The 26,642-nt window shown below is 46.7% G+C and overlaps 1 protein-coding gene across 1 annotated transcript in view; it reads right to left on the bottom strand.

Annotated features, from left to right (window-relative positions):
• LOC107106021 (chromosome unknown open reading frame, human C16orf70) overlaps window positions 1–17,497 on the bottom strand; it is a 66,004-nt gene extending 48,507 nt beyond the window's left edge. Inside the window, exons 1-4 of the mRNA XM_015406104.1 lie at window positions 17,449–17,497; window positions 14,387–14,516; window positions 9,785–9,795; window positions 6,152–6,180 (exon numbers count right to left, since the gene is read on the bottom strand). Of these exons, the coding sequence (XP_015261590.1) occupies window positions 6,152–6,180; window positions 9,785–9,795; window positions 14,387–14,454 (108 nt within the window). The 5' untranslated portion in view covers window positions 14,455–14,516; window positions 17,449–17,497. The remainder of the gene's footprint in view (window positions 1–6,151; window positions 6,181–9,784; window positions 9,796–14,386; window positions 14,517–17,448) is intronic.
• Window positions 17,498–26,642: the final 9,145 nt, after the last annotated feature.

The raw sequence follows: 26,642 nt of genomic DNA, 5'->3' as shown, positions 1-26,642 counted from the left end.
CCAATAAGTGTTACAGTCGCTGCTTCTTACTTAGCCATGTTGGGCAAAAATGTGTTTGCTCAGCAGGGTCAACATGTGGCAATACTGGCTCCTGGGCCAAGAACAACAAGTCAAACAGCGTAAGCATTTCCAGCCAATGACTAAACCCAGTCGTCTCATTAAGTTAGGAAGGAAACAAAACACACACATCTATGCCTAACCACCAAGCCGGAACATTTTCTAAGGAGGAGGACAAGAAAAGGTATTGTCAAGCCAGGCACTACAGAATGGGTCCAATTACACTTTAAAAGCTGCACACCTAATCAACTTTAGTGACGCACAAGTGACGATCAATCTGTTTCTTAAGTGTTAAAAGGACACATATTCTGCCTCTCTCCTCCTAGCCTAGTTTTTGCTTCACTGTGCTCACAGCTCTTAACTTGCTGGTAGCCCCATTCAGTCTTCATATCTTGACCTTATGTCTGCTGTACATGACCCCAGCTCTCTCCTCCCAGCCCCCAAAGAATACAGTTTGTCACGAGCCTGTCCCGTTGTTGTTGTTCTTGTTGGAAAGTGCTGTCAAATCACAGCTAATTTATGGTGACCCCATAGGGTTTTTAAGCTAAGAGACATACAGAGGTGGTTTGCCATCGCCTGCATCCGCTTCACAACCTTGGTATTCCTTGGAGGTCTCCCATCCAAATACTAGCCAGGGCCAACCCTGTTTAGCTTCCAAGACCTGACACATCAGCAAACCAGGTCTGTCACTAAGTCCCTCATCTGCAGGAACCTGCAGCCAATCCCAATTCTCTGACGGGCGCCCCAGTACAAGTGTTCACCAAGACCTGTATGGTGCATTTATACATAGATTTACTAACTGAAAAATACAACATGTGTAGAAAGTCCTCCAAGACCTTCAGCAGAAAGCCATGATCATTTAAACAGAAGAGGTTCTAGTTTCCTGCCTGGACTTCTTCGGATAAAGTATCCTGTCAATCTGAACATAAGTTCCGTAACTGTCAGACTGCTTCCCTCCTTAAACCTTTCCCAGATCAAAGGCTTGAAAGTCTTGAAGGCAAAATTTAACCTCCGCAATCCCTAAAGGATGGATTGATGGGGGGGGGGAAGCTCCCCAATACACATGGTATTCTAGGGGAAAGTATTCAGCGTTTTCAAAGTATGCTGCAGAGTGGTTTCCATCTCTAGCTTATTTTACTGTGCTCTGATTATAGGTCCTTAAGCTCAATTATATAGCTTGTCCTAAAGCTAGCAATTCCAACTGGAAAACAGGACAGCTATCAGAGTGTCTATACCGTGCCAGGAACAACTGTCTGTGAAAAACTGGCAGTTCTGTATTCCCTACTCATTCATCTCATTTGGGCTTTTTTAACATTAACCCCCCCCCCCAGGATTTAGTAAGTACATTAAGAACAGATCGCCGCATGACAATTTGGGCTGTCAAATTTCTAATTTGTTCCTTACTTCTTGCCTTTAGTTTGAACAGCTGGATGTACACAGCAGGAAAGAACATAAGCTTCCCCTCCCCTACAATTCAGATTTCATTTCAGCCATGAACTCACTGAGTTGCCTTGGCCAAGTATTTATTCTTTTTGTAGAGAATACACACACGCTGTCTCTCCAGAAAGTGGCTCAAGTCCATATTCTCTCTGCCTCATCCTCCCGTTGGCAGTATGGAATAATAACTTTGACCCTGTCTTACTGGAGGGAGGGGGGAGGTTCCGTATGTGTGTAAAAATGACTAGACAATGCATGTGAAATACTCTAAGGTGCCATTTCCAAAGCTAAGGACATTCTTTTGTTCCCAGTTTTTGCTTCTGGGAGGCTGAAGGGGGCCTTATCATTACCCCCATTGCTTTCTAGTTAGAAGTCTACCCTCCACTTGTATATAAATCAAATTTCTTTGCTCACACTCCTCGCACCTAAGCCACCACTCATGTTCTGCAGCAGGACAAGGTGTGTCAATTTGAGGGTTGCCATCCTCCGGGCCGCCCCCCCCCCGGGGATTTTTATTCAGGCGCGGCTATGAGAAGGCATTTAAAGAGACTGCAGTATCTATAAATGCCTTTCACTTCCTGGGTCAAGGCATTTGAAGAGACCCTCTTTAAATGCCTTTCACAGTCACTTGTCAAGTAACACTGCTGCTGCGGCCCTTTTTAAATGCTTTCTCCAAGCCACACCACTGCAGTGTGACTTGGCAAGTGAATTTAGAAGGCATTTAAAGAGACCGCCTTTCCCCCCTCCATTGAAGGTAATGGAGGATGAGGGTACCTTCTTTGGGGCCCCACAGAATTGGACTCTCTGATCCAATCTTTTTAAAACTTGGGGGGGGGGGTGAGGAGAGGCACCACCAGCTATGCTGCAAATTTCGTGCCTCTGCCTCAAAAAAAAACAGCTCCCCCAGAGCCCCAAATCGATACTCCATTATCAGTTTCCCGAATATTTCATGAATCTGAATACCATATCAGTACTGGGATTCGGAAATATTGGGAAATGCTGATATTTTTCGGGTTCAATATACCTGAACCTGAAAAATACCAGGGTTTTTTTTGCACACCCCTACTAGGCAGTCCTTCAGGTATACTGTTCTCAAGCCATATGGGGTCTTAAAGGGCAACACCAGCACCTTGAATTGTGTCCAGAAACAGATCTAGAGCTATTGTAGATAGGCCAAGACAGGAGTGATATGGTTCCTACATCCCACTCTGGTCAGTATCCTGGCTGCCACATTCTGCACCAGCTGAAGTTTCTGAACACTATTCGAGGGCAGCCCCACGTAGAGCGCACTGCAGTAATCTAATCTAGATCTTTTCTGCCCTAGAAAGGCTGCAGATGGCTAAGCAATCAAACCTAGTAAAAAGCACTCCTGGCCACAGCTGCCACCTGCTTATGCAGCAGAAGACCTGGGTCCCAGAGCAACCCCACACTATCCTCCAAGAGAAGTCCATCCCCACCCAGAACAGGCAACAACTTAAGTCCTGTGTCTGACCGTTGGCTCACTGGTAGCACTTCTGCCTCCTTGGGATTAAGCAGCAGTTTAGTAGCCCGCATCCACTCCAAAACTGGCCCAGATACTGGTTCAGGGTTTCTACAGCCTCCCTGGGATCAGCCGAAAGCACTAGAACTCAGCGTCATTCATATATTGTTGACAACCCAGCTGAACTCTCTGGATGACCTCACCCAGCAGTTTCATGTTGATGTTACAGAGCACAGAGGACGAAACTGAGCCTTTTGGGACACCACAGGCCAAAGGGCTGAGCAGCAGTCCTCCACCACCACCTTCACAAACCTCCCCTTCCAGGTAGGACTGGAACCACCACAAAATGCTGCCTCCCAGTCCTAGTCCAGAAGGATACCATGACTGATGGTATCAAATGCCACTGAGAGGTCCAGGAGTAAGATTGCTACCCTCCAGGTGGGCCCTGGAGATCCCTCAGGATTACAACCAATCTCCAGATGACAGAGATCAGTTTCCCTGGAGGAAATGTCTGCTTTGTAGCACTGGACACTACAGCATTATACTCACTGAGGTCCCTCCCTCACCAAACTCTGCCCTCCCCCAAATCCACCCCCAAATCTCCAGGAGTTTTCCAAACCTGAGCTGGCAACCCTATTCATGAAAATCAACATTTGCACTCCCCTCTGTCCATCTCCTGGCACAGGTAATCCACCAGGAGATCAAGACAGTTTCAGTCCCATAACCAGGTCTAAAACTGGTTTGGAAAGGCTCCAAACAAGGTGGCTTCATAAATGCCCCTTTCTGTCAAAGCACAAGATGGAGGGGGGCCTTTCTGAGGGGGATGCGTGTGAATTATTGCCAGGCGTGACCCTGTAGCAAGTGTGGTGCGTTGGCCAAACATATCCATATTCAGCTCAGTACCTCTTGCTTATCATGCATCAGGTATAATCAAGTGACTGTGTAATAATCCTAGGAAGGGAACAACCTCTTCAAACCCATAATATTAAAATCATTTAATAACCAGAGGATGGAGGAAATAGCTTGTACAGAGAGCAAAGTGAAGCAGGGGTGTTTGGAAACCTGGTGGTGAGGACATCAGCGATCTTATTACAGTGCTCATATGTAGAATTATTATACAGGCTATTACTTTACATACAAAGAGAACCAGTAAATTATAATTGCAGAACCACAAGATCAAAAGATACTATTAAGCTCCAAGTGCCTTCCAATAATTCAGGAGATAAGCTTAATAAGATTCTTGAGGTGTGCAGGTGTAATAGAAAGCAAAGAACTGGCATGCTTTCTTTTAGTGTAAGAGCCTTAATAAGGCTGTCTGACTCAGCCAGAAGGTTGTCTCTTTATGAAAAGCAGACAAAGCCCTCAGATCGCACCAATAAAAGCTTGCTCAGCTTTATTCAAAAGGTTATGTCACAAAAACAGAAAGTGCACAAGTTTCCATGTTTCAGATATCTGTTTATATCCTGGATTAGAGTACATGAATCAGGTTACACAGATGATTTTGTTAGATTCTATGTGCTAAAAACAACGATAAGCACGTACCCGGGGTCCACTATCATACTTTTGAGCAAGAAACATCGCAGGCAAACAAAGCCATCTTTGAATTGTCAAAGTTCAAACGTTCAAGTGGCACACTAACCCCAATAACAGCATAAAAAACCAACAGGATCTGTGGTTTTGGACACCTCCACTAAGATAGTAGAGGTCTGCACATGCTGCGGAGCTTTCCCAACATTTAAACCTAGTGGTACTGAAGATTTTGTTTGACTTGTCTGGGATGTGGTACCACTAGGCCAGAATTTTATACAGAGCTTCCACAGAAAACACTCCCTGCAAATTCCCTGACATTGAGGCTACCAAGTATTGGGGTTGAGGGAACACAGCACTGTTCCCATATCTACCTTTCCCCCCACAGGAACTAATGGCTTGCATAGGAGACATCAATGCACTTACGAGAACCTCAGAATGAGGATAAACCTGTTCTCAGTTCTCCATTTCACTAGCCACTGAAATTTAAAACCTGTTCCTATCCACACAGCCCTAGCACACAGCCCTAGCCTGGACTTCATTTCCTGATCACACATAAGTGGTGGCAGAATGTCAGGAACAGAGCTTCCTACAGAGAGATTAGGGAGGAAAGATTCTGCTTCTAGTTACCCATCTTGGTCTTTTGACAGATTCGTCTTACTGGTTACGTCCCGCCATGATGCAGGTCAGGTCCCAACTTTCATTCCCAGATCATGGCTTTCATTTACCAATATATTTTGTCTTTCCAGGAGCCTCCAGCAGTTTCTGTATGGTTTCTAGGCATCCTCCCACCCAGCCACTGCTCAGGGTCAGGTCCTCGTCGCCTCATCAGACTTTATCCAGTACTTTTAGACCATTCTCTGATCTAGATTTGAACCACACAACGTCTTAGTAACTACAGGTCTGTAGAGGACAGTGGGAGAAAAGGAGAATAACAGTGTAATATTGTGGTTAGAACAGGAGTCCTCCACTTTGTTGAGCCAGCTGGCACTCTTAAAATTTTGAGAAAAGGTAAGACACTACAAGTAGCTGTCATGGGGCAATTAGAAGATGTTGCAAGTATTGTCCTATGATAAGGGCTGCTATTTCCGAGTCTGAAGTCCCCCGCAGATCCAAAGGGGATGCCAGAATTGCTCTTCTGAAGCGTTTCTTACTTCAGCGAGGTGGAAGAAAGGCAGGACTGGCTCTTTGCTTTGGGGGAGAAGCAGGGAGGTTCCAGGGAACAGTGACTGACATATTGGGGATCACCAGATCAGTCTGACTACAGTTAAGGAGGTCTGAGTTCAACTCCCCTTCTCAGCCATAAAGCCGTGGCTCAGACAATCTTTCTTAGCCAAGCTTACTTCACAGGGATGCTGGGAAGATAAAATGGGGGAGGGGACCATGTAACACACCAACCTGAGCTATGTGGCAGGAAAGCAAATAAACAGTGTGAGAACAAGTTGCACTGTTCAGTGTTTAAGGGTATCAAATGGAAAGTTGACTGACAGCTTTGAAGAACACTGTGAACTCTCCAGGAGAAAAATCAATTATTCATTGTAAGCTGCTAGGGGCAGAGCCTCAGGGAAAATTTGGCCTTGTATAAGCTGCAACACCATAGTCAACATCAAATTGAACGTTCATGCACAAACTTATTTGAGATGGGGTTATGCAATGCATCCGTGCCAAAGAGATCACCGCTAGTGGAATATGAGCTGCTCCAGGAAAATTCGGGGAACATTTCTAATGGATCAGCTCTATCGGAGCAAGCAACTTGGGGAATCCCAGAGGAGATTCCTTGCCAACACTTAGAGAGCTACACGGCTCTGCCAGACAGCATTTATCACCACCAGAGTTGCTAACATTTCCGAGATGGGCAATTATTCTGCACTCATATGCTAGGGTAGCAACAACACGGTAGAATACGGATTAAGTGATAGGACTCTCAAGATTTCATAGCATTAATGCTCAATAAACTCAGTTCACGCATGGAGGTACCTGGTTGACAGGGATCTCTTACCTTGAGAATTCTGAGAATAGAAAAAAAGATGGTCATTCCTGCAGAGTAATTCCAAGCAGAGTTACACTCTTCTAAATTCACTGAAGTCATTGCATAATCAAAATTTCAGATTTTTGTGCTAACCTGCAGGTCCCCACTAAAATCTTTTTAGTGACATTGTGGCCTTGATCCGCAGATTTAGCTATCTACAGATGGGGGCCATATCTGTTGATGGGAAATTACAGGGGCTTGAATACTCACATTCAATTCCACCTTCCTCTTTAGAGGCCTCAAATCAGCTTGTGCAGACTCGGTGTCAATGCTTTGAGTGTATTCCTCCAAGGCCATCCTATGTTCATAAGCAGCCAGAGGAAAGTAATACTGTGAGGCCTAGAAGCCTCCTATAAGTGAGGCCTAGACCCTCAACACTGTGAGGCCTAGAAGCCTCCAAGAATATTTCAGATGTCTCCAAAACCTCTTGGGCACACCCCTCCAGTTGAAGAGGTACATTCCCCACAGAAGGGAAGAAATTCGGACTCAAACCAGGCAAAGGGGGAAACGGAAACCAGTGAAAAACCAGCAGAAACTTCCATGAGACCTACTGTGCTCAAAGAACTAGGCTGCACTTTTTCTTCCACTCCAATTTTTGGGTGCTTCCACCACAGGGAGTTCCATCTCCCCCCAAAAAATGTGGGGGTACAGTTGGGTTATTTTTTATTAATGTAGCCATTCTACATTTGAGTTCACCAATTAAAGATGAGTTATACAAAGCCAATGATACATTGATTCAATGATACAATGAAACAAAGAGAACACCACACCCAACCCAAATACCCACTGCCCCCCCCCACTCCCCAGTACAAGTACCCTCCAGTCCCAGGCGGCCAGCTACAGAGAAAGCCCAATACAAATGCCCCACGGCCCAGGGGCCCTGCTAAAGAAACAGTATTCCCAGTTGGGATGCCCCCCCACGGTGAGCCCAAGGTCCCCCAATATAAATGCCCCGCAGCCCAAAGGCCCCGCTACAGAGACAGCGCTCCCACTCGGATTTCTAAATAAAATGTGTGTGTGTGTGTATATATATATGTGTGTGTGTATATGTATGTGTGTGTGTGTATATATATATATATATATACACACACATACACATATATATACTTCTTAACCACACTAACAACCCCCCAGCACCACAAACACTGAATACAAATGACAATTTATATATATTTCAAATAAACTACTTAACCACACTAACAACCCCCCCAGCACTGAATACAAATGACAATTCAAAACCAACTTCCCCCGAAGCCTCACAATAATAATAATACTCGCAACACTACTACTCCCTATAATACCAATACTACACAACACTGCCTAGAAATTTAGGTTACCTTAAACCAAGAGCCTCCTAAGCTCTAGATACAAATAGCCCACCCTCCTAATTTCTGAAGGCCTGTAAAACTCTTACATCTCCTGACTGCAACTCAAACACTTTCATTAAGCTAAGGCCTTCCTAGACTGACGGACCTCGATCCCACAAAACCTGTGAACAACTAAACACCCAGTCAAGCGGGCCTCAGCCTACACTTCTCCGTATCATGAAATGGGAGAAGTCCAATCACCTTTTGGGGTGCGTCTCCAAATTTGCATGTTTGGTGTGTGTCCCCACCTCCTGCCCTTGATGGCAAGTCTTGCTCCCCTGCTGGTGAGTCTAAGGCTTGCCACCTCTCGGCCATTCTACCTGTGATAATAACCTGTTGATTCTTCTCGACCAGCCATAAGACTACCTCCTGCTGTTTGGTGTCCTAGCTGGTACCACCCTTAGCTTCCTAATTTGTACTGAACTAAGTCAGCCGGGAGCACTAATAGGTGATGACCAAATTTATATTGTAATTGTGACAGCCCATGCATTTGTAATACATTTCTTTATAGTAATACCAGTTATAATTGGCAGTTTTGGCAACAGACTGGTGCCCTGAATAAATAATATAAGCTTCTGACTACTCCCCCAATCCTTACTACTCTTACTTGCATCCTCCAGAGTTGAAGCAAGTGCTAGTACAGGATGGACCGTCTACCCACCATTAGAAGTCAACTTGGCACACGCTGGAGCATCTGCAGACCTAATTATTTTCTCTCTACCCCTGGCTGGTGCATCCTCAATCCTGGGGGGCCTTCAACTTTATTACCATCAGCATTAACATACAATCCTCCACACTATCACAGTATAACACATCTCTGTTTGTCTGATCTGTCCTAATTACTATAGTACTTCTGCTTGCACTACTCGTGCTCGCAACTGGTATTACTATACTACTTACTGACCGAAACCTAAACACCACCTTCTTTGACCCTGCTGGAGGGGGTGACCTGGTGGAATTCTCTGTCAAAAGACATCTGTGCCCTGCGGGACCTTGAGCAGTTCCACAGGGCCTATAAGGCAGAGATGTTCTGCCAGGCCTTTGGTTGAGGACAGCAACGGTCGTCATTTAGCCTGGTGCCTTCCTTCCTTTCACTCCCCCTTGGGGTAAGGATAAACTGGTTTTAGATGCCATCTGGAATGGTTTTGTATTTGTTTTATTGTTTTTAACTTATTTAAATCTATCTATGATTGTATCTTTTGAATGTTGTACACCACCCTGAGCCCCAAGATGGGGAAGGGCAGTTTAGAAATAATTTATATAAAAAAATATAGATAACTCTGTTTATGATTTCACTGTAACAACACTTGCTTATGAACAAGGGTGGGTGAGGAGGAAGGAAAGCACAATTTGAGATGATTTCAGACAATATTAAATATTATTTAAGAGGGCTGTGACAGTTGGGAGAATGATACAGGCAGATGGTTCCTAGTTACACAGCAGAGAATCACAGGGCTGGTATCTTTGCAAGCAATGACTGCAATAGGTAAACAGATACACAAAACTGTATACATAACACAGTGCCTGCAGGAAGTGTGATGAGCTTCAGATAATACATAAGCAAAGATCACAGAGAGATGACAATGTAAGAACAGAGTCAGAGACTGCCTGGGGGGGAAAGAGCCCTGTCCCTTTAATACGGGGTTAATAGGGTGTTATTTACCAGGTGATGTTATTTACCTCCATGCCATGAAAAACTTCAGCTGCCTATTTCCACACATCTAGGCTTCTATTGAAAGGACAGGACATTCTTCTTCAAACCTGTTTGTAACACTAGGAAAGAATTGCATACACCAATCTCACACTTAGCAGGAAGTATAACTCGCATGAATCTGCCTTATAGTGAATCAGACCATCAGTCCATCAAAGTCAGTATTGCCTAAAGACTGGCAACAGGTCTCAGGCAGAGGTCTTTCACATCACCTACTGCCTGGTCCCTTTAAACTGAAGATGCCAGGGATTGCAACTGGGACCTTCTGCATGCAAAGGAGAGGCTCTTTCACAGAGCCACAACTCCTCCCAGCTGGCCCAGGATCATCAGTCTACATCAGAGTTTTTTATGGAGATCAAATCAGTCAATCCTAAAAGAAATCAACCCTGACTGTTTCCTGGAAGGCCAGATACTGAAGCTGAAGCTCAAATACTTTGGCCACCAAATGAGAAGGGAGCACTCACTGGAGAAGACCCTGATGCTGGGAAAGATTTAAGGTAACAGCAGAAGGAGACGGCAAAGGATGAGATGGTTAGACAGCATCGATGCAATGAACATGAAATTAAGCAAACTCTGGAGCACGCTGGAAGACAGGAGGGCCTGGCATGATGTGGTCCATGGGGTCGCAAAGAGTCAGACGTGACTGTGCAACTAAACAACAACAACACACACTGGATTCATCCAAAAGCATACATTTCTGTAGGTCCACCAGAACCATATCTATAGAACATTTTCGAAGCCTAACAAGAGCCAGGCATTGGGTAGGTAGAATTATGTAGAGATTTTTTTAAAAATCTGAAAATTTTGAAACAATGGGAAGAATATGGTTTAATCTTCCCACCCCCAAAAGTTCCCAGAAAAATGAAGTATATGCAGTTCTTACTTTCCTATCAAATCTAAAATTATTTTAGTTAGCTTATCAATTGTACTAACTGACATATTGATGGAAGTAGAAATGTGTTAGTTTCCTACAAGAAAAATGCAAATGCACCAACTACTTGAGAGCGGCAAACCCTGCACCATTATGTTACCTTAGTAAGTATATCTTAATTTTTGCCATGAGATATAGGGGGAAAACCCAAACTTTATGTTGAAGAAAGTAAACTGTATAGTTTGGACAAAAACAATTTCATACAATCACAAAAGGACTACCGACATCCTGAGATACCAAACTTTATAACACTGAAAACACTGCATTATTTAAGAATGTATTATCAAGCACATTATAGCATATTAGAGGTTGCCAAAATTACTCACATTTAAACAGTAAACACACCCTTGAAAATATGATATACGTGTCTCAGTACACATAGGAATTGTCTAAAATTCTAGCCTGTCTTACATAAAATGGGCCATCTTCACCCATATGTTCCTGCCTGGGAATTAAGTTTACAGGGAGCGCCCTCCTGACTGTCCCATCAATCAAAGAGGCTCCTTTAGTGGGTAGATGAGAGAAGGTCTTTTCAGTGGTTGCTCCATTATTATGGAACAACCTCCTCAGGGAGTGCGCCTGGTCCCCTCACTTTCAACCTTTAGAAGGCAGCTGAAGACAATTTTATTTAGGACTGCACTTGATAAAAGCAGTTCTAAATTGTGATTTAAACATTTGATTTTACATATTTCATGTACTCTATTTTATTTATATTGTAAGCTGCTTTGACCTCTGTGAACAAGAAAGTGGCAAATAAATGTTTTAAATACATAAATAAGTCACGGTATATAGGGTACACACGGTAAAACCTTGTCCTAAAAACCCTCTAAAACATAACAAGGATGACATTTAGACTGTATTCAAATGCAATGAATTATCTGTTCATGAGAACAAGATTGGTTTATTTTCAGATGGATGTATTTCTTCCACTTGTACTCAGAACTGAATCTGAAGGTATCCTAAACCAGAAAGTCTTCCATCTAACCACAATTTGTTGTGATTTCGGAGTTCAGGTGCCTCAACAAATCAGGGCTTTTTTCTTGCCTGCAAAGCTGGATTCTAAACCACAATTTAATTCTTGTCTATATCGTAGAGAGAGGGCAGAGGAAGCGTGCACTTCTGACAGTAAATGAAGCTCATTCCATCAAGAACAAACTGCATCCATCATGGGATAGTTGCTCCTATGGTGCATAATTTCTCCTAAACGAAGTCAACCCACTACCTACCACAGATTTTACTTAGCCCAGAGCCGCTTTAATTAAACTTACTCCGCAGAAATTCATCTGAACATACACCTCAAATAAACACCGAAAACACCGAAAACATTTGAAGTTCTTTCAAACCCAAGGGACCACAGCGGGTTGCATACACCTGCATCTCTATGCTATCCTGAAACCCTTCTTCATAGCTGGCCGACTCTAGACTACATACACATCTTTCTCCAAGGTTTTCTAGTCAAGCCTGCCTCCATCCCTGTGCTAGACTAAAACGGATCCTGTCCAAATTCAGTAGAGCTCCACGTGCAGCACAGTCAGTACAAAGTTCATTTCAGAATCATACCAAAGTAGGTCTGCAAAAGTAAAGCATTTTGTTACATAGCAAAAATTCTCAAAGAAGAGCCACCCAAGAGATGCAGGTGGTATCTGTAGGCCACCACAATGACGAAGGAATTGAGCAAAACACCTCTTGCATCACACCTGAACTGCTACCCTTAAGCAATTTCTGTACAGGAAGCCCTTCTTTCTCTGCTATTAGATTTTCAGCCTGAGTTCATTGGCAGCAAGTGAAGACTTCATGTGAACAGAAATTACACTGGCCGTGCAAAAAAATGGGGAGACACTTTGCTTCCCAACTGAGAGTCCCCTTAATTTTAATCTCACAGCATCTCTGTAACGCAAGTCTAGGCTGAGAGAATGGCTACAGCTACTTGTGGCTGAGGGGGATTAGAATCTGGTTCTCCTAGGTCCTAGCCAACACTTAAAACCACTACGCTACACTAGTGGCAGATTGGAACTCCTTTATGAACTGTGTGTGCACCACACCTGTATACTCCCCACCCAGCATATACAACTGATGTGCAGACAGAAGTGGATGTCCTGTACTGTGTATGCAAATGTCTGCTTCTGGTAAGACCCTCACCAATAGTCTGATTGAACAGCATGTGTCACTTCTGCACCAGCTTCCATAAAGATGTTTATTTGTGGGCACAGCTGCCTAACAGGCACCCATCTGCATGCCAGGGCCAATATGGTGTATTGGTTAGGAAAATCAGACCAGGTTCAAAATCCCACTCTGCCATAGAAGCTTGCCAGGTGATCTTGGGTCACTCACACATTGTTAGCCTGACTTACCTTGCAGTGTTGTTGCGAGGATAAAAATGGAGGAAAGGGAAATGATGTCAGCCACTTTGGGTCCCCAATGGGGGGAAAGGTGAGGTACAAATGAAGTAAATAAATAATAAAAAATAATTAACACCTGCATTGGCATCTCTCCTTTTTCCGAACCTTATAAGGGAATTCTTGCTATATGCAAAAGTGTTACACTTGTGCAGCTCAAGCATTACATTTTCTTCAATGTTACATTTATTAAACTGAAGCAACAATTGCCACACAGAGATCACCGGAGTTTTACAATGTTTAACTCTGCTTCTTAGGTTTATGTGGTTTAAAAAAAGAGAGTTGCTATTACCACTTCCACTAGCTCTGGGAATAGTGCACTGAGAAAGTCTGCTACAGCAACCCTGGTGACTGTATATGAGACCTTTCAGCAAATATAGGGTAAGCTGATGTAGGATATTTATCACATTTGTTTGCTTTTCCTCCAAGGACTTCAGGCTAATGTACATAGTTATTCCATTTTATACACACAACAGCCCTGGTAGGCAGTCTCAGGCAGAAGAAGTGGCTCAGGAACACTCGGCTGAGCGGGGGTCTGGACAGATGTCCCTGGTCTAACACATCATCCACTGTGCTTTATAAGCGTTCTCTGACTGTGTGTGACCTTTGCCCAATCACATCTAAAGCTGCCGCAGTTTCCTGGGATCGCTGCAACCGGCACCCCAAGATTCATCCAAACATATATATATGTGGCCCAAGATCTTTGTCTGGAAAGCTCTATGTGAGTTTCAGAAGCCTGGCTTCCAACACGTCTAGATGCCAGCTGTTCTGAGCAATAACCATGTGATCTCTGATGGGTGTTGCTAACCATGCTAGAGTTACAAGAGGAGGAAGTGCCAGAGCAGAGCATAAACAAAACATGACTCTGTTTAAGGGCACCCAAAAGAGCATCAGCAGGTAAACCAAGAGCTGCTCTGCAAGTTTCAAATATGTAAAGTGGGCGGTAGAATTTTGTCTACACAACTGCAGAAGACTGCAGGTCACAGGTCATGTTTTAATGCTCCCTTGCACTTAAAAAAAAATTCCTTCCATGCAGCATACTAACATCAGGAGGTGGTCTATGCTAAACATTTCCTCCTGTGGTTCTGATTAATGTGTGCAAGGGACCTTCTTGTGCTGGGAGGACCAAAAAGGTCTGCTAACATCTGCAGCCTCCTGAAGCGAGACAGAACAGAATTCTACCACCACAGTTCTACCACCACCTGATCTTCCACCTCATTATCTTTAATGTGCAGAAAGGCTTGCAGGGGAAAAAAAAAAGAACCTTGCTCTCATTCCTGTGTGCCTAGTCCAAATACATTTCAAGGAGTTGTCCTTTTCAGTTAGTCTAGAAGAACCCTTGTCTCAGAACAATGCTGGAAGGAAAGTCCCTGTGCTGGAGTCTGTTGGTCACTTCTCATGACAAAAAAAGAAAAGAAAGAAAGAAGATGCTCCCAAAGGCAGCAAGCTACTTACCCAAGGTGAATTCCCATTGCTCATTCCCAAGAGATCGCTCGGGAACCACTTCCAGATCTAGCATTGGCCCAGGCAGAGGAACGGCCCAGTAATCACAGCAGGGTCACGATGTTATTGTGGTTTGACCTGAACAGGGAGAGAACATACACCCAAGCTTATGTGTCATCCTTCTAATCTAAGGCCTTAACCCAAAGCAATATGCAAACATTCCTTCTTGCTCAAACGCTGATGAGGAAACACTGATCCTCAGGGCTGGCCTCATGTTATTGTTGTTATTCTTTATAACAACACCGTTAAGTTATTGTTTCCCCCTTTCCCATTGCTTACCTGGACCTGCAAAAGGGCTTCCCAATCCAGTAAGCATCCAAACCTTTATCGTTTTCCAATGTGAAAGCACACGCACACATATGCTGATTATATTATGCAAGCATTGGCAGGATCTGTCAGCTTCAGGCCCTGTTCTGGACACTGTGTCTTAAGTATCTCTCATTCCAGTCATGCTCTCTTGGTCTGCATCCATATTCACCAACAGATATATGGGATAAGTGCTTTAAGAACTCACGGCAGGCAAGCTGGCCTGATTTACCCTGCCGGGTCCCTGTGCCATGAACAAAAGTGAGTCCTATTGATCCCCTCTCCTCCAAAGCATGGGATAACCCCCTTCTGCCTCTCTCTCCCATCACAACGAAGTTCACTGTGCAAGGCAAAGGGAGAGGGCATCCCTCGGGGCAGGGGGGGGGGGACAACACAAAAATATTTCCAGTATCTCCCACTGAAGGCACTCAGCAAGGTGAGAAAACGAGGCAAAAAGGACATGGACCTTAAAGGTCAAGCCCCCTTCACACTTTGAAGGCCCACTATGGAGAGCCTCCTCCCAGTCTCTTGTACAGCAGATTCCCCAAGGGACAAAAGGCACTACGGAGAATCATTTTGTCAAAGGGGTGGCAGCAGAGAGAAAGCATTAGGAGAGAATATCCCTTCCAAACAGCATGGGCAGGAAGCCCCAAGAAAGCACCAAACATGAGCCAGTCAAAGTGTCCTCTTTTGGCCTCTGTTCAATAATGGTTCCCTCCAGAGGAAGAAATGCTTTGCATGATTGGCAATACCTTTTCCTCCCAATTAGTAGCCGACAACCGAGTTCTCACCGCACAAACGCTCAAGCAAGATGTCCACAGCCAAGATTACTCCAAGCCCACAGGACTTGGGTTCTTTTCCTCCCCAGCTCCCTCAAGAGCAAAACTGCTCCCTACTGGGGCCTGTGTGCCTAAAACTTCATATACAGGGAACAGCCAGAGGCTGCTGAGAGGTTTGGATTGCCAGGGAGACAGAGAGAATGCTGTGGGGGGGTATCTGAGTGACAGCCAGGAAAGGGTCAGTTGGGGAGCTGATGGGAGAGAAAGGAGCCATATAAGTGAGGTGGAACACTCCACCACCATCAAGGAGCTGCAGAGGGACTGGAAAGACACCAAAGACTAGGTAACTGCAAAGGAGTGCAAAGCCACGAAGGAACAGACCCAGAAGGGAGCTGTTTGGCTAAGACTAACCAGCAACGGGTGAACAACTGAGGAAATAAAGAGTGGGAGCCCGGTGAACATAAACCTGGCTTAAGAACCCACCTGAAGTGAAGACCAATCAACTCCACACTCTCTGTATGAGTGGGAGAGTTCAGATTTTGAGAGGAAGCTATTTGGTGTTTAAGCACATAAAGTTACATAATGTATGGTTACAAATATTGAACGGATGGAGAAATTAGTCAGGGTTTCTTTACCCCGTCTTATATTTATACTTTCCACATCTCTAAATAAACTACAATGGCCTCTTTCACACCACCCACATGGACAGGGTCTGAACCACCTATCCGCAAGAGCAGAGGAACTTGCCCGCTTAAGGAAACTGTTTCAAATCCGATTATAAACATCCCTCCCTATTAGCTCAGGTAGGAACGTTGCACAACAGACACGATAAGGGGGGAAAATTCACTGCGGTTCCCACCTTCTCTCATGAGGCACAAGCAAATCCAACCTGAAACCCCACCAAAACTTTGTCAGTTATTAGGACCCAGTGTGCATCTCAGCAGAACACCAAGAATAAATTAGTCTTCCCACCCGGTTCAAGAAAATGAAATACACAGACAAGAGAGATTTGACACCCCCCCTGAACAGATTCTGCCTTCCTGCCTTTCTTCACCCCCCCATCCCCACACCTCACCTTATGCAAAACAATGAAGATAAATATCCCACACACACACACACCAATACTCTGGTCTTTCTGGAGATCAGTTCCTTAGCTTACACATCCACCTCTCCCATACTTGTGTGTGTGGGGGGGGGAGTTAGGCAAGATTATCTCCTCCGGAGTTACCAGTAATAGTTCATCGCTGGAGGGGCAAATTCCTGACCCACCAAGTTCTTCTCCCCCAAACACAACAGTCATAATTTAGGGGGAGGGAATTCCTGACTCATCTTCTCCCTCCCCAGCAGCTGTGCTGGGAGATTTCTACCCCCCCCCCCCCCCAGCACAACAGTGATAAGGGGGGGGGGGGAGATTCCTACCCCACCACAACAGTTGGGAAAGGGAGGGAACCCTGCCCTTTTCCCCACCCCCAGCACACTAGTTGGGGAGGGTAGATTTCTGCCCCCCTCTCTCTCCCGCTCCCCAGCACCACAGTGTCTCCAAAGCAGACCCTCCCCAGAGAGGAAGCAGCATGGAGAGAGAGAGAAAGTTTCCCCCTACTCTGCTTCAGGCAGCAATGGGGACCTCCTCGAAACTGGCCCCCTAGCAATAGAGAATATTTTATATTTGGCCGGGGGGGGAAGCTGAACCTAACAGCCCCTCCAGGAGAGCCTCCAGAAGAGGGAAGGTCTCTTGTTTACAAACGGGAAGAAGGGGAAGGAGTCGAGGAAACTCCCCCGTAATAACAAAGGCCTGGCCGGGGGGGGGGGGGGGGAGGGAACGCCCCCCCGCCCCGGGCAAAGGGACGGGTGGCCGTTCCAAGGAGCGCCTGGGGACCCCCGCCGCCGCCGCCGCCCCGGGGGTCGCGGGGCTTGCTGCGACTCACCTCACTTGCGGCTGCTGTAAACGGGGGGAATGAATATCCTTTGCGGCCGTCAGGCGACAGGCAGGCCGGCTGAGGCGGAGGAAAGCACCGGCAGCCGAGGCCGAGGGGCGGGGGGGGGCGGAGCCAGGCGGCTCTCGCTCGCTCGGCCTGCCTTCGCCCGCGAACAGGGGTTGGGCCCGCCGCCCTGCCCTCCCTCTGGACGTCACTCCCCTTTCCTAGCTTTTGGGAAGGGGGAAACTGCTAAGGGAAGGCGTCCCTGCTAAGTCTCAGAGCCAAAGAGGTCACCCCACCCCCCATTCCTTTTATTGTGAGGGGGGAAAGATGGTCAGAGAGAGACTCCCACCGTCTCCCTCAAAACCCTGCTTTTCTTTTTCTGCTGCTGCTGCTGTGCCCTGTGCAGGCTCAGAGGCTTCCCTCTCATCTGCTCATTTTGTCCCACCCTCCCTCCTCAGGGCGGTAGTATGCTCACAACAGCCCCATGAGGTAGGGCAGGTGAGGAGAGAGAATGACCAGCAAAAAGGCACCTGTTGGAGAAGGGGATCATGACTGAGTGGTTGAGCTTTTGCCTTGGTTCAGTCTCTGGCATCTCCAGTTAAACGGATCAGGGTGTAGAACAAAGTTTGAGTCTAGTGGCACCTTTAAGTCCAACATCCCATGTCAATCAGAAGTCTGAAGGAGAAAGGCACTTTGCACATGGTCAGAGGCAGCCATGCCACTCATGGCATAAGAGATGCCTGGGTTCAATCCTTCCTACTTTTCTTTCTTTCTCTCCCACTTCCCATCCAATTTAAGAGATCCCATCTTTTTAACTGCTTTAGGCCCAGATTATAGATTCAGCCATGCCAGTTCTCTGTGTGAATGCAGATGTTACTAGAAGGATTGTTCAAACAAAGCCAAGGTCCTGCCTGCAACCTGAAGTACCGCAGTCCAGGACAGACATCACCACTTGAGCCTGGTAAAAGTATAAACTGGCCATTCTCACATCCTGAGATGGACTCTTTCTTTCCCATTTCAAATGAGAAAAGGCACTCTGTATACTCTCAGAGGAAACTTTGTGAACCTTGTATTTCTTACAGCTGGGGTTCAAACTCGTCTCTACCACTGTTCCCTCTAAGCTGTGCTTGTGAGTGGCCACTCATTTACACAGGAAGCCCCACTCAGCAGCAATCTGTGACAATCAAATTTGGACACCTTAAGACAATAGAGTTGTTCGCTTGTCCACAAACTAGACTACAGTTTCAATCAGCCCATTTTCAACTAAGCAAAGGCCGAAGGGCTCCACTCACTGATTCCTGCCTGACTGAAGGCAAAGGGCTCTTTAACCCCTTCTTCCCCTGGCAAAAGAGAGGCTTGGACAGAATCCTTCCTTTAGAAACCTGTGCATAGCAGCATGCATCATCAGTGGAGGGATCTATTCAAGCCTCTCTTGCTGGGGGAGAAAGGGTTACAGAGCCCTTTGCCAGTGCCTGGGAGTTGCCTAGTTCAGAGCTACTCAACACCCTTCATGAGGTTGATGGAGTAGGCCGCCCTCAAAAGCTTGTGCTGCAATGAATTGGTCTCTGAGGAGTCTCACCCTGTTCTTTTTGCCGCAACAGCAGCACAGTAACATGGCTTCACTTCTAGAGCTTAAACCAGAGGCCCATTTTTAAAAAAAGACACATTCACACACACCTGCACATGCAGGCAGCCATAGAGATATAAGATACTACAGATACATAGGTTCTGAACTGAAGGCAGCATGGTATAGCCTGATCTCGTCAGACCTGGGAAGCTAAACAGGCTCAGCACTTGGAAGGGAGACCACCAAGAAAGGCTCTGCAGAAGGAGGCAACGGCAAACCACCTCTGCTTCTCCCTTGCCTTGAAGGCCCCTTGCTGGGGTCGCCATAAGTCAGCTGTGACTTGACGGCACTTCACACACACAGGTTTTGCAGTGCCTTTATTCCACCACCACCCATCCTCTGTGGACTTCCCCAGTAATGAAATAAACCATTTACAGCAATCTCCATACCAATTCACAGAGTTTCTATCCTGTTCAAGTTGCCAAAGAAACAGTGGTAGATCTAGGGAGAAAGCTGATCACCACCTGCTTTTGGACCAGGAATGCAGAGGGATACATCACAAACATCTTTTGTTTTTTGGACCAGATATGGTTGAATACATGAAGTTGCCTTAAACTGCATCAGACTGTTTGTCAATACAGGTCAGTATTGTCTACTCTAACAGGCAGCAGATCTCTCACATCACTCTTCTACCTGATCCTCTTAATTGGAGATGCCAGGGATTGAATCTGGGATCTTCTGCCTGCAAGACAGGTACTCCTGCACTGAGCCTAGGGCCTTAAAAAAACCCAGGTCAGACCATTGTTTGATTTGTTGGAAGTAAAGGACTTTGCACTGTCTCTTTGCCTCAGATTCCAGAGGAAAACTACAGGAGAGTCAGAGAGCTAGACAGGCAGGACACTGATCACCCTTGCTTTTACTAGTCGCTGATACTATCCCTTTGATGTGTAGATTGCTACTGTTAGGGGAAACTCCCTCCTTCCCTCCTTTCTGGTCACACTCTCCCTCCATACAGAATGTCATGATTCACCATGAGAGCAGGATGCTCTCCTGCATCTCCATCCATCTAGCTAGTTAGAACAGATGAGAGAACCTATCTCTTCACTATCCTATCTAGAATGGAGTTCCTATAATAAAGAACTCTTATTAATTTGAAAAGACAAAGAGGCTCCACGTAACTTCGTTCCTTGCTGGCCCACACACGGACCAGATGGCTCTGCTGCATTTTAAGCCACTGAACAGCACTCTGCTACCCTACTAAAAATCCAAACACAATTAAGGTCTGTCTTGTCTGCTCTGACTGGCAGCAGTTTCTCCAGAGTCTCAGACAAAATCTGCTGGCTCTACTGAAGACCAGACAGGGTGGCACATTTGAACACACACACATGAACTCACATAAAGCACATTTGAAAACACACATAGTGAATCAGACCAGCGGTCCATCAAAGTATTGTCTATTTAGACTGGCAGAGGCTCTCCAGAGTCTCAGGGAAAGGTCTTTCATATCACCTACTCCCTGATCCTTCTTTAGCTGGAGATGCTGGGGATTGAACCTGGGACCTTCTGCATGCAAAGCAGAGGCTCTAGTCACAGCCCTTCCCCTATGTACCGGACCTCCCTAGCCTTGGTCTTCCCTGGAATATGAATCAGGCCAACAGGCTGCTTAGTGCTGGTCACCTCTGGCCGCAGTAATCAACCAGCCCATGGCCAGGAAGCTACTGATCTGAGCACCATCTGTGCAGCAGCTGGTCTTGACCCTGTGGCCTTTTCCTTATGCTAAGAAAGAGCCAATGCCTGGCACCATGAATGCAGGGAGACACCCCCCCCCCCCAAAGCATCTGCCTTCCAACACCGTCAGATCTGTGTGGCATCTCTGTAGGGTATGACGGGATTTCAAATTACCTTATTAGAAAGTATATATATTTATGTGTGCATGTGTGTGTGTCAAGAAATATGGCTTGGGGGAGGCTGTTTTGTTTGTTTTAAAACTGGATGGGGCTGGGCATGCAGGAGCAGGAGGGAAGGACAGCTTAGGGCAATGCATCTAATAGTACCCTTTATCCTGAACTAAAATTGGAAGCACACTGGGTGTGGAGGAAGAGGAATACTCTTCTGAGGAATCCATCCCCTCTGTTTCTGCACGACTCACTGTTCTGGATGTTCCTTTCGACTGGAAGGGAGTGGGCCAAGATCAGTAACTCACACAGAGGCACAAGAGCGATCAAAGGCTCTAACTATACCCAGTGCCAAGAGGAGGCAAAGCAACCACAGCAGAAATTGTGTAGGAGCAGAGATGTATGCAGATATACAACAGGCAACCTTGCCTCAAAGAGGAGGTGGTACATAGTGCCTCTTGTGAGTGACTCCAACACAGCTGATTTCCAATCCCTCAGCAGAGGCTGACTGGAAGGAGGCAGAGGCCAGAGCAGTAACTCACACAGAGTCGCAGCAGGTTCCTCTGTGGACAGCTGACTTGGGTTGACAGAACCCTCTAATAAATTTAATAGGCATATTCAGCATATTAGAATTACTGGGTTCAGGGGCTAAGAAGTCTAGGATCCCCTGCTCTCAACCTGGAAATTCGTGCGACGTTTTAAAACAAACTGCTGATTAAGCCGGAGGTGCAGCAGCCACATCTTTCCCCACCCATTTCTTCCTCTAGATTTTTCATCCATCTCCTCCCCACAATTACTGGACTACAGATGTGCTACACATCAGTTGAGGGGCATGAATGGAAGAATGGAACGAGAGCCAGTGTGGGGTAGTGGTGGTTAAGAGTGATGCACTCTAATCTGGAGAGCCAGGTTTGATTCCCCACTCCTCTGCATGAAGCCAGTTGGGTGACCTTGGGCCAGTCTGAGTTCTCTCAGAGCTCTCTCAGCTCCACCTACCTCACAAGGTGCCTGTTGTGGGGAGGAGAAGGGAAAGGGGATTGTAAGCCGCTCTTAGACTCCTTAAGGTAGAGAAAAGTGGGGTATATAACCCACTCTTCTTCTTTAGATGGGAGTGGCACCAACTGCACTGCATCCTCCTTGGTAAGTAACCACTGTTCTTATCTTTTGTACTTGTTAAAGCTCTAGTGTTTAAATTGTTATAATGATGAATCTCTGTTGTTTTTAATGGCTTTTCAGATGAGATTTCCATGCGTATGTTTTATTAGCCGCTTTGGTGGCCCTAGGAGGGCAGAAAGGCAGGGTAAAAAACCACACAAATGAATAAATAAATAGTTATTTCATTTATACCCCTGCTTTCTCCCCAGTGGGGATCCAAAACAGCTTCCTTCCTTCACATCGCCTCCATTTTATCCTCACAACAACCTTGTGAGGTAGGCTAGGCTGAGAGAGTGTGGCTGGCCCAAGGTCACCCAGGAGAGCTTCTGTGGGACAAGTGGAGATTTGAACCTGGGTCTCCCAGATACTAGTCCAAACCTTTTAACAGCTCGACCACACTACCTCTTGTCCCTCTAGATCTGAAGGAACAGTGAATCTCCAGGTTGCTACTCAGGTAGCTTCCATGTTCAGGCTGTCTGAAGAGCGCTGCTAGGACATGGCGTCAATGGCTGTTGGATGCACCTTGCCTCTGAACACCGGACTGCTGTGGTCAAGAAGAACTTCACCCCCTTCATGACCTGCTGGTGAGCACCCACCCCCCACCCCCCAAGCATCCAGGATGCTGGGCTGGGCTGCCTCTGGCTTCACGTACTAAAGCAGTTCTTTCGTTCTGAGTGATCGGAACAGAATGCAACAAACTGAGCACTATCGGGTGGGGACTCATTTGCTTACGTTTCAGTGCAGGCACTGACTTTTTTTGCCTCGCTTCACTCCATGCGGTGAACCCAGTACTTTTCATGAGCACTATCGGGTTGGACTCATTTGCTGGTGGTTAGGAGGGCACCTTCACAATACCGGGCAATCTTTGTTGATTGCATTTGACCTCTTGGGTTGCCTGTAATGAGCTTCTGGACTCCCAGGCAGGCAGGACACAGACGTGACGGACTTCCTCTCTGCCATTTGTCTCCAGCAGGAAAAGCCTCTGTTCCAAACGCACATCAGGGTCACAAGAACGAGAGGGGAACAACTCTCTGTGCTGACAACCTCGTCTCTAATGGCTCACCCGATTGCTCCAGAAGTTATAGTTTGCAGAAAGGGCCTGTAAGGGTTAATGAGGGACTAGCTGATTCCCCGTGACCCTCTGATCGCTATTTTGTTTTGGAGTCACGCCAGTTGGGGGCATTCTATGCCATGGCACTGCTCTGGCACGCTGACCTCTGAGTCTCCCAGTCCATTTATCCGTCTCAAAATCCTCACGCCCCAAATGACAAGCGTTTCCTGGCAAGTCACTGGGATCAGAAAGATGCCAGTTTCAGGGCTCAAGATGTTTTTTTGGGGGGGGGAGAACAGCTGTAGTGTAAGAGCTTACCAAGAAGGCATGCGGTCCTTCATCCAGAAAGCCCTGCACTTTCCCCTGAATATGGAGGAAAGCACTCTGCGCATGTTCAAGCAGCACTCTTCTCTCCAACCAACCTGCAAGTTCAGGGGGAAATCTGACCCAGTAAAGGAACACAGGACATTCATCAGAGGCAACAGTGGTGGGTGATGGAGCTTGACAGTTGGCTCAGATTAAGCCGAGAAGGCGGCTATCCCTGTCAGCTCCAAATAAAATTAAATAACCCTGCTATTTGGCTAGAACAGAATGGGACTTTGTTGTGATAGCCGGAAGCCATTACAGTATAAGCACTAATCAATACCACACATACATCAAAGGCCAACACGACCGCTGATCCCATATATCAGCCTAACAATCTACTTTCTGTATGGGAAATAGACAATCAGTGTCTGGAGAAGGGACTTCATTCCTCTCTAACAGTCACAAGGGCTGGCACCCGGGGTCAGCATGACTGGGCAACTGCTAAGACCCCACAGCCTGGCAGAGGGGCCCCCTTCCACACAGAGATGCCAGGTCGAGCTCCCAGTCCCCAATGGGAGAAGTGGCTGGATGCATTCAATGAAGCAGAGCACAAGAGAACTACTGTGGCTCACTAGCAGAGCATTTGCTTGGCATGCAGAAGGTCCCAGGTTCAATCCCCAGCAGCATCTCCAGTTAAAAGGATCAGGTAGGAGGTGATGGGAAAGACCTCAGCCTGAGACCCCGGAGAGTCGCTACTGCCGGTCTGAGTAGACAATACTTTGATGGATTCTGACTCTGATTCCATGTAAGGCAGCTTCATGTGTTCACCTCCAGGCATCCCTTCCAGTTGGCCCTGGGGCTCATATCATAGGGCAACAATTTCTTTCTTTCTTTCACCTTTGAGATGGGTCAGCTCTACTGGAGCTAAAAAGAGTGTAAGAAGGTGAACCCAGGGGCTCATATCATAGGGCAGCAATTTCTTTCTTTCTTTCTTTCACCTTTGAGATGGGTCAGCTCTACTGGAGCTAAAAAGAGTGTAAGAAGGTTGCACTCTGCTTCCTTGAGAGTTGCCACAATTGGCAGGGAGGAGAGGAGAGCTTAAGTTTGGCGGCGAAGGGGAGAGGAAGAGGGCTGCAATTAATTACTTATTTACTTCATTTCTGCACCTCTGTTTGTTCCCAGTAGCAGCCTTTATAGGCCAGCTTAACCTGAGCTTGTTGGAACCTGGGAGCTAAACAGGATTGGCCATGTTCAGCACTTGGATGGGAGACCACCAAGGAAGACTGGGGTTGTCATGCAGAAGAAGGTGACCGACTCATGGCAAGCCCAGCCAGGAGGCGTTCCAGGCCAGAGACAAGCAAGTGACCTCTGCTTGTCTCTTGCCTGGGATACCTCCTGGCTGGGCTTGCCATGAGTCGGTTGCAACTGGACAATGCATTCTTCTTCTCCAGTGGGAAGGAACCCAAAAGAGCTAACATTAGTCTCCTCTTCCACATTTTATCATTACAGGAAGACTGTGAGGTAGGTTAGGAACAAAGTTTGAGACCGGTGGTACCTTTAAGACCAACAAAGTTTAATTCTGGGTATCAGCTTTCTGTCAAGGTCGCCCAGCAGGCTTCCATAGCAGAAGGGAGGATTCAGACCTGGGTTTCCCAGATCCTAGTCTGACCCTCTAGCCCAGGGGTGTCAAACATGTGGCCCGAGGGCCAGATCAAGCCCTCGGAGGGCTGAAATCCGGCCTGCAAGACCCTGGCTGTTTCCTGCTTCCTTTTCCAGTTCTGCTGCAGCTGCCCGCAGCTTGCTCTACCAGAATCTCTCAGTCACACAGGAGAGATAGATAAGCAAACGTCTCCTGTGTTATAGAGAGTGTGGTAAAGAACTGGCTGAGGTTCCTCCCCCTCCTCCTCCCAGGGGGAGGGAGGGAACTGGCCAGGCTACCTCAGTCCTACAGGAGACAAAGGGATGCCTTTCTTTCCTGCCACTGGTTGAGGCTCCTCCCTGAAGGGAGGGAACAAGGAAGAGCTTGCTTCGCTAGGCTGCCTCAATTGCACGGGAGAAATGCAAAGAGCATCTTTAAGGCCAACAAAGTTTTGTTCAAGGAATGAGCTTTTGTGTGCCTTGCTACAGTGTGTGTGCATTTTCTTGGGCTCTTTATGCTGTGTGTGTGTGTTTTGTTGGGCTCCTTGTGCCAGGGCTCTCCTGGGTGCAACTGAGTTCCCTTCCCCTTTTCACTGTATTCATGCCCTCATGATGCAGTCTTTCTTAGTAAGAAAGCAAGATGAACTATTTTAGAGGAGGAATAACAACAAGCCAGTGAGGTGGATTTGGCTGAGAGTGTGTGTCCAGACCAAGTTCACCCAGCATATTCCCTTTGTAGGAAGTTGTAGTTATTTCTCTGGGGAAGAAGTTTTGTAGACAAACATAGCCCTCAGTTTGTGCCAGGATGCCTTCTCATGTTCTTGACCAGCACATGAAGCAATTTATGTACAAAACCTCATAATGCCCAGCCAGTTCATGTTTTCCCCTGTGTCCTAGACTCAGATCACTGAGCATGAGATTTCTGCAATGAATGTCAATAAATCAAAAGTAGGTTTGCAGGTTGTAGACACATTCCTGAACAGCATACTCAAGATTGTTACAGCACGAGGGCGCCAGAGAGCAACCTCATTGATGGCTTCGGAAAGACGGGAGTGCCAATCTTCCACCAGCACATCCAACGGGCTGCCAGAGGAAATCAGATCCCACAGAGCTTCCTGGAACCTATTAAGGTCCATTTGACTCTGTGGGCAAGCATAAATTCGCTCGCCGCCTAAACAGGGAGGATTAGGGATACCCAGCCACGCCTTCAAGGCAAGGTGGTCCGACCATGGAACTGCATCAGCAGTAATCCAGTCCACCATAATCCCTGAAACAAAGATAAGATCCAGCGTGTGGCCTGCTTGATGTGTGGGGGTCGAAACAAACTGGGAGAGTCCCAGTGCCTCCATGGATGACACTAGGTCCATGGCCTGAGAGGAGGCCGCATCATCTGCATGGACACTGAAGTCTCCCAGGACTAAAAACGTGGATATTCCTACGCCCAGCTAGATACAGCCTCCAATAGGTCTGGCAGGGCATTTGCATTAGGCAGATGGTACACCAGCCAAATGGCCAGACTCTCCTCGGCCTCCCACACCAGGCCAACACATTCAGGGCCGGCAATCTTTGCCTCAGGGAGTGACCTAAA

Source organism: Gekko japonicus, unplaced genomic scaffold, assembly GCF_001447785.1.
Source record: "Gekko japonicus isolate JY-2015 unplaced genomic scaffold, Gekko_japonicus_V1.1 scaffold757, whole genome shotgun sequence".
In the NCBI taxonomy this organism is placed as follows: Eukaryota; Metazoa; Chordata; class Lepidosauria; order Squamata; family Gekkonidae; genus Gekko; species Gekko japonicus.
The sequence above is the reverse complement of the archived record's forward strand: the minus strand, read 5'-3'. Positions and strand labels throughout refer to the sequence as shown.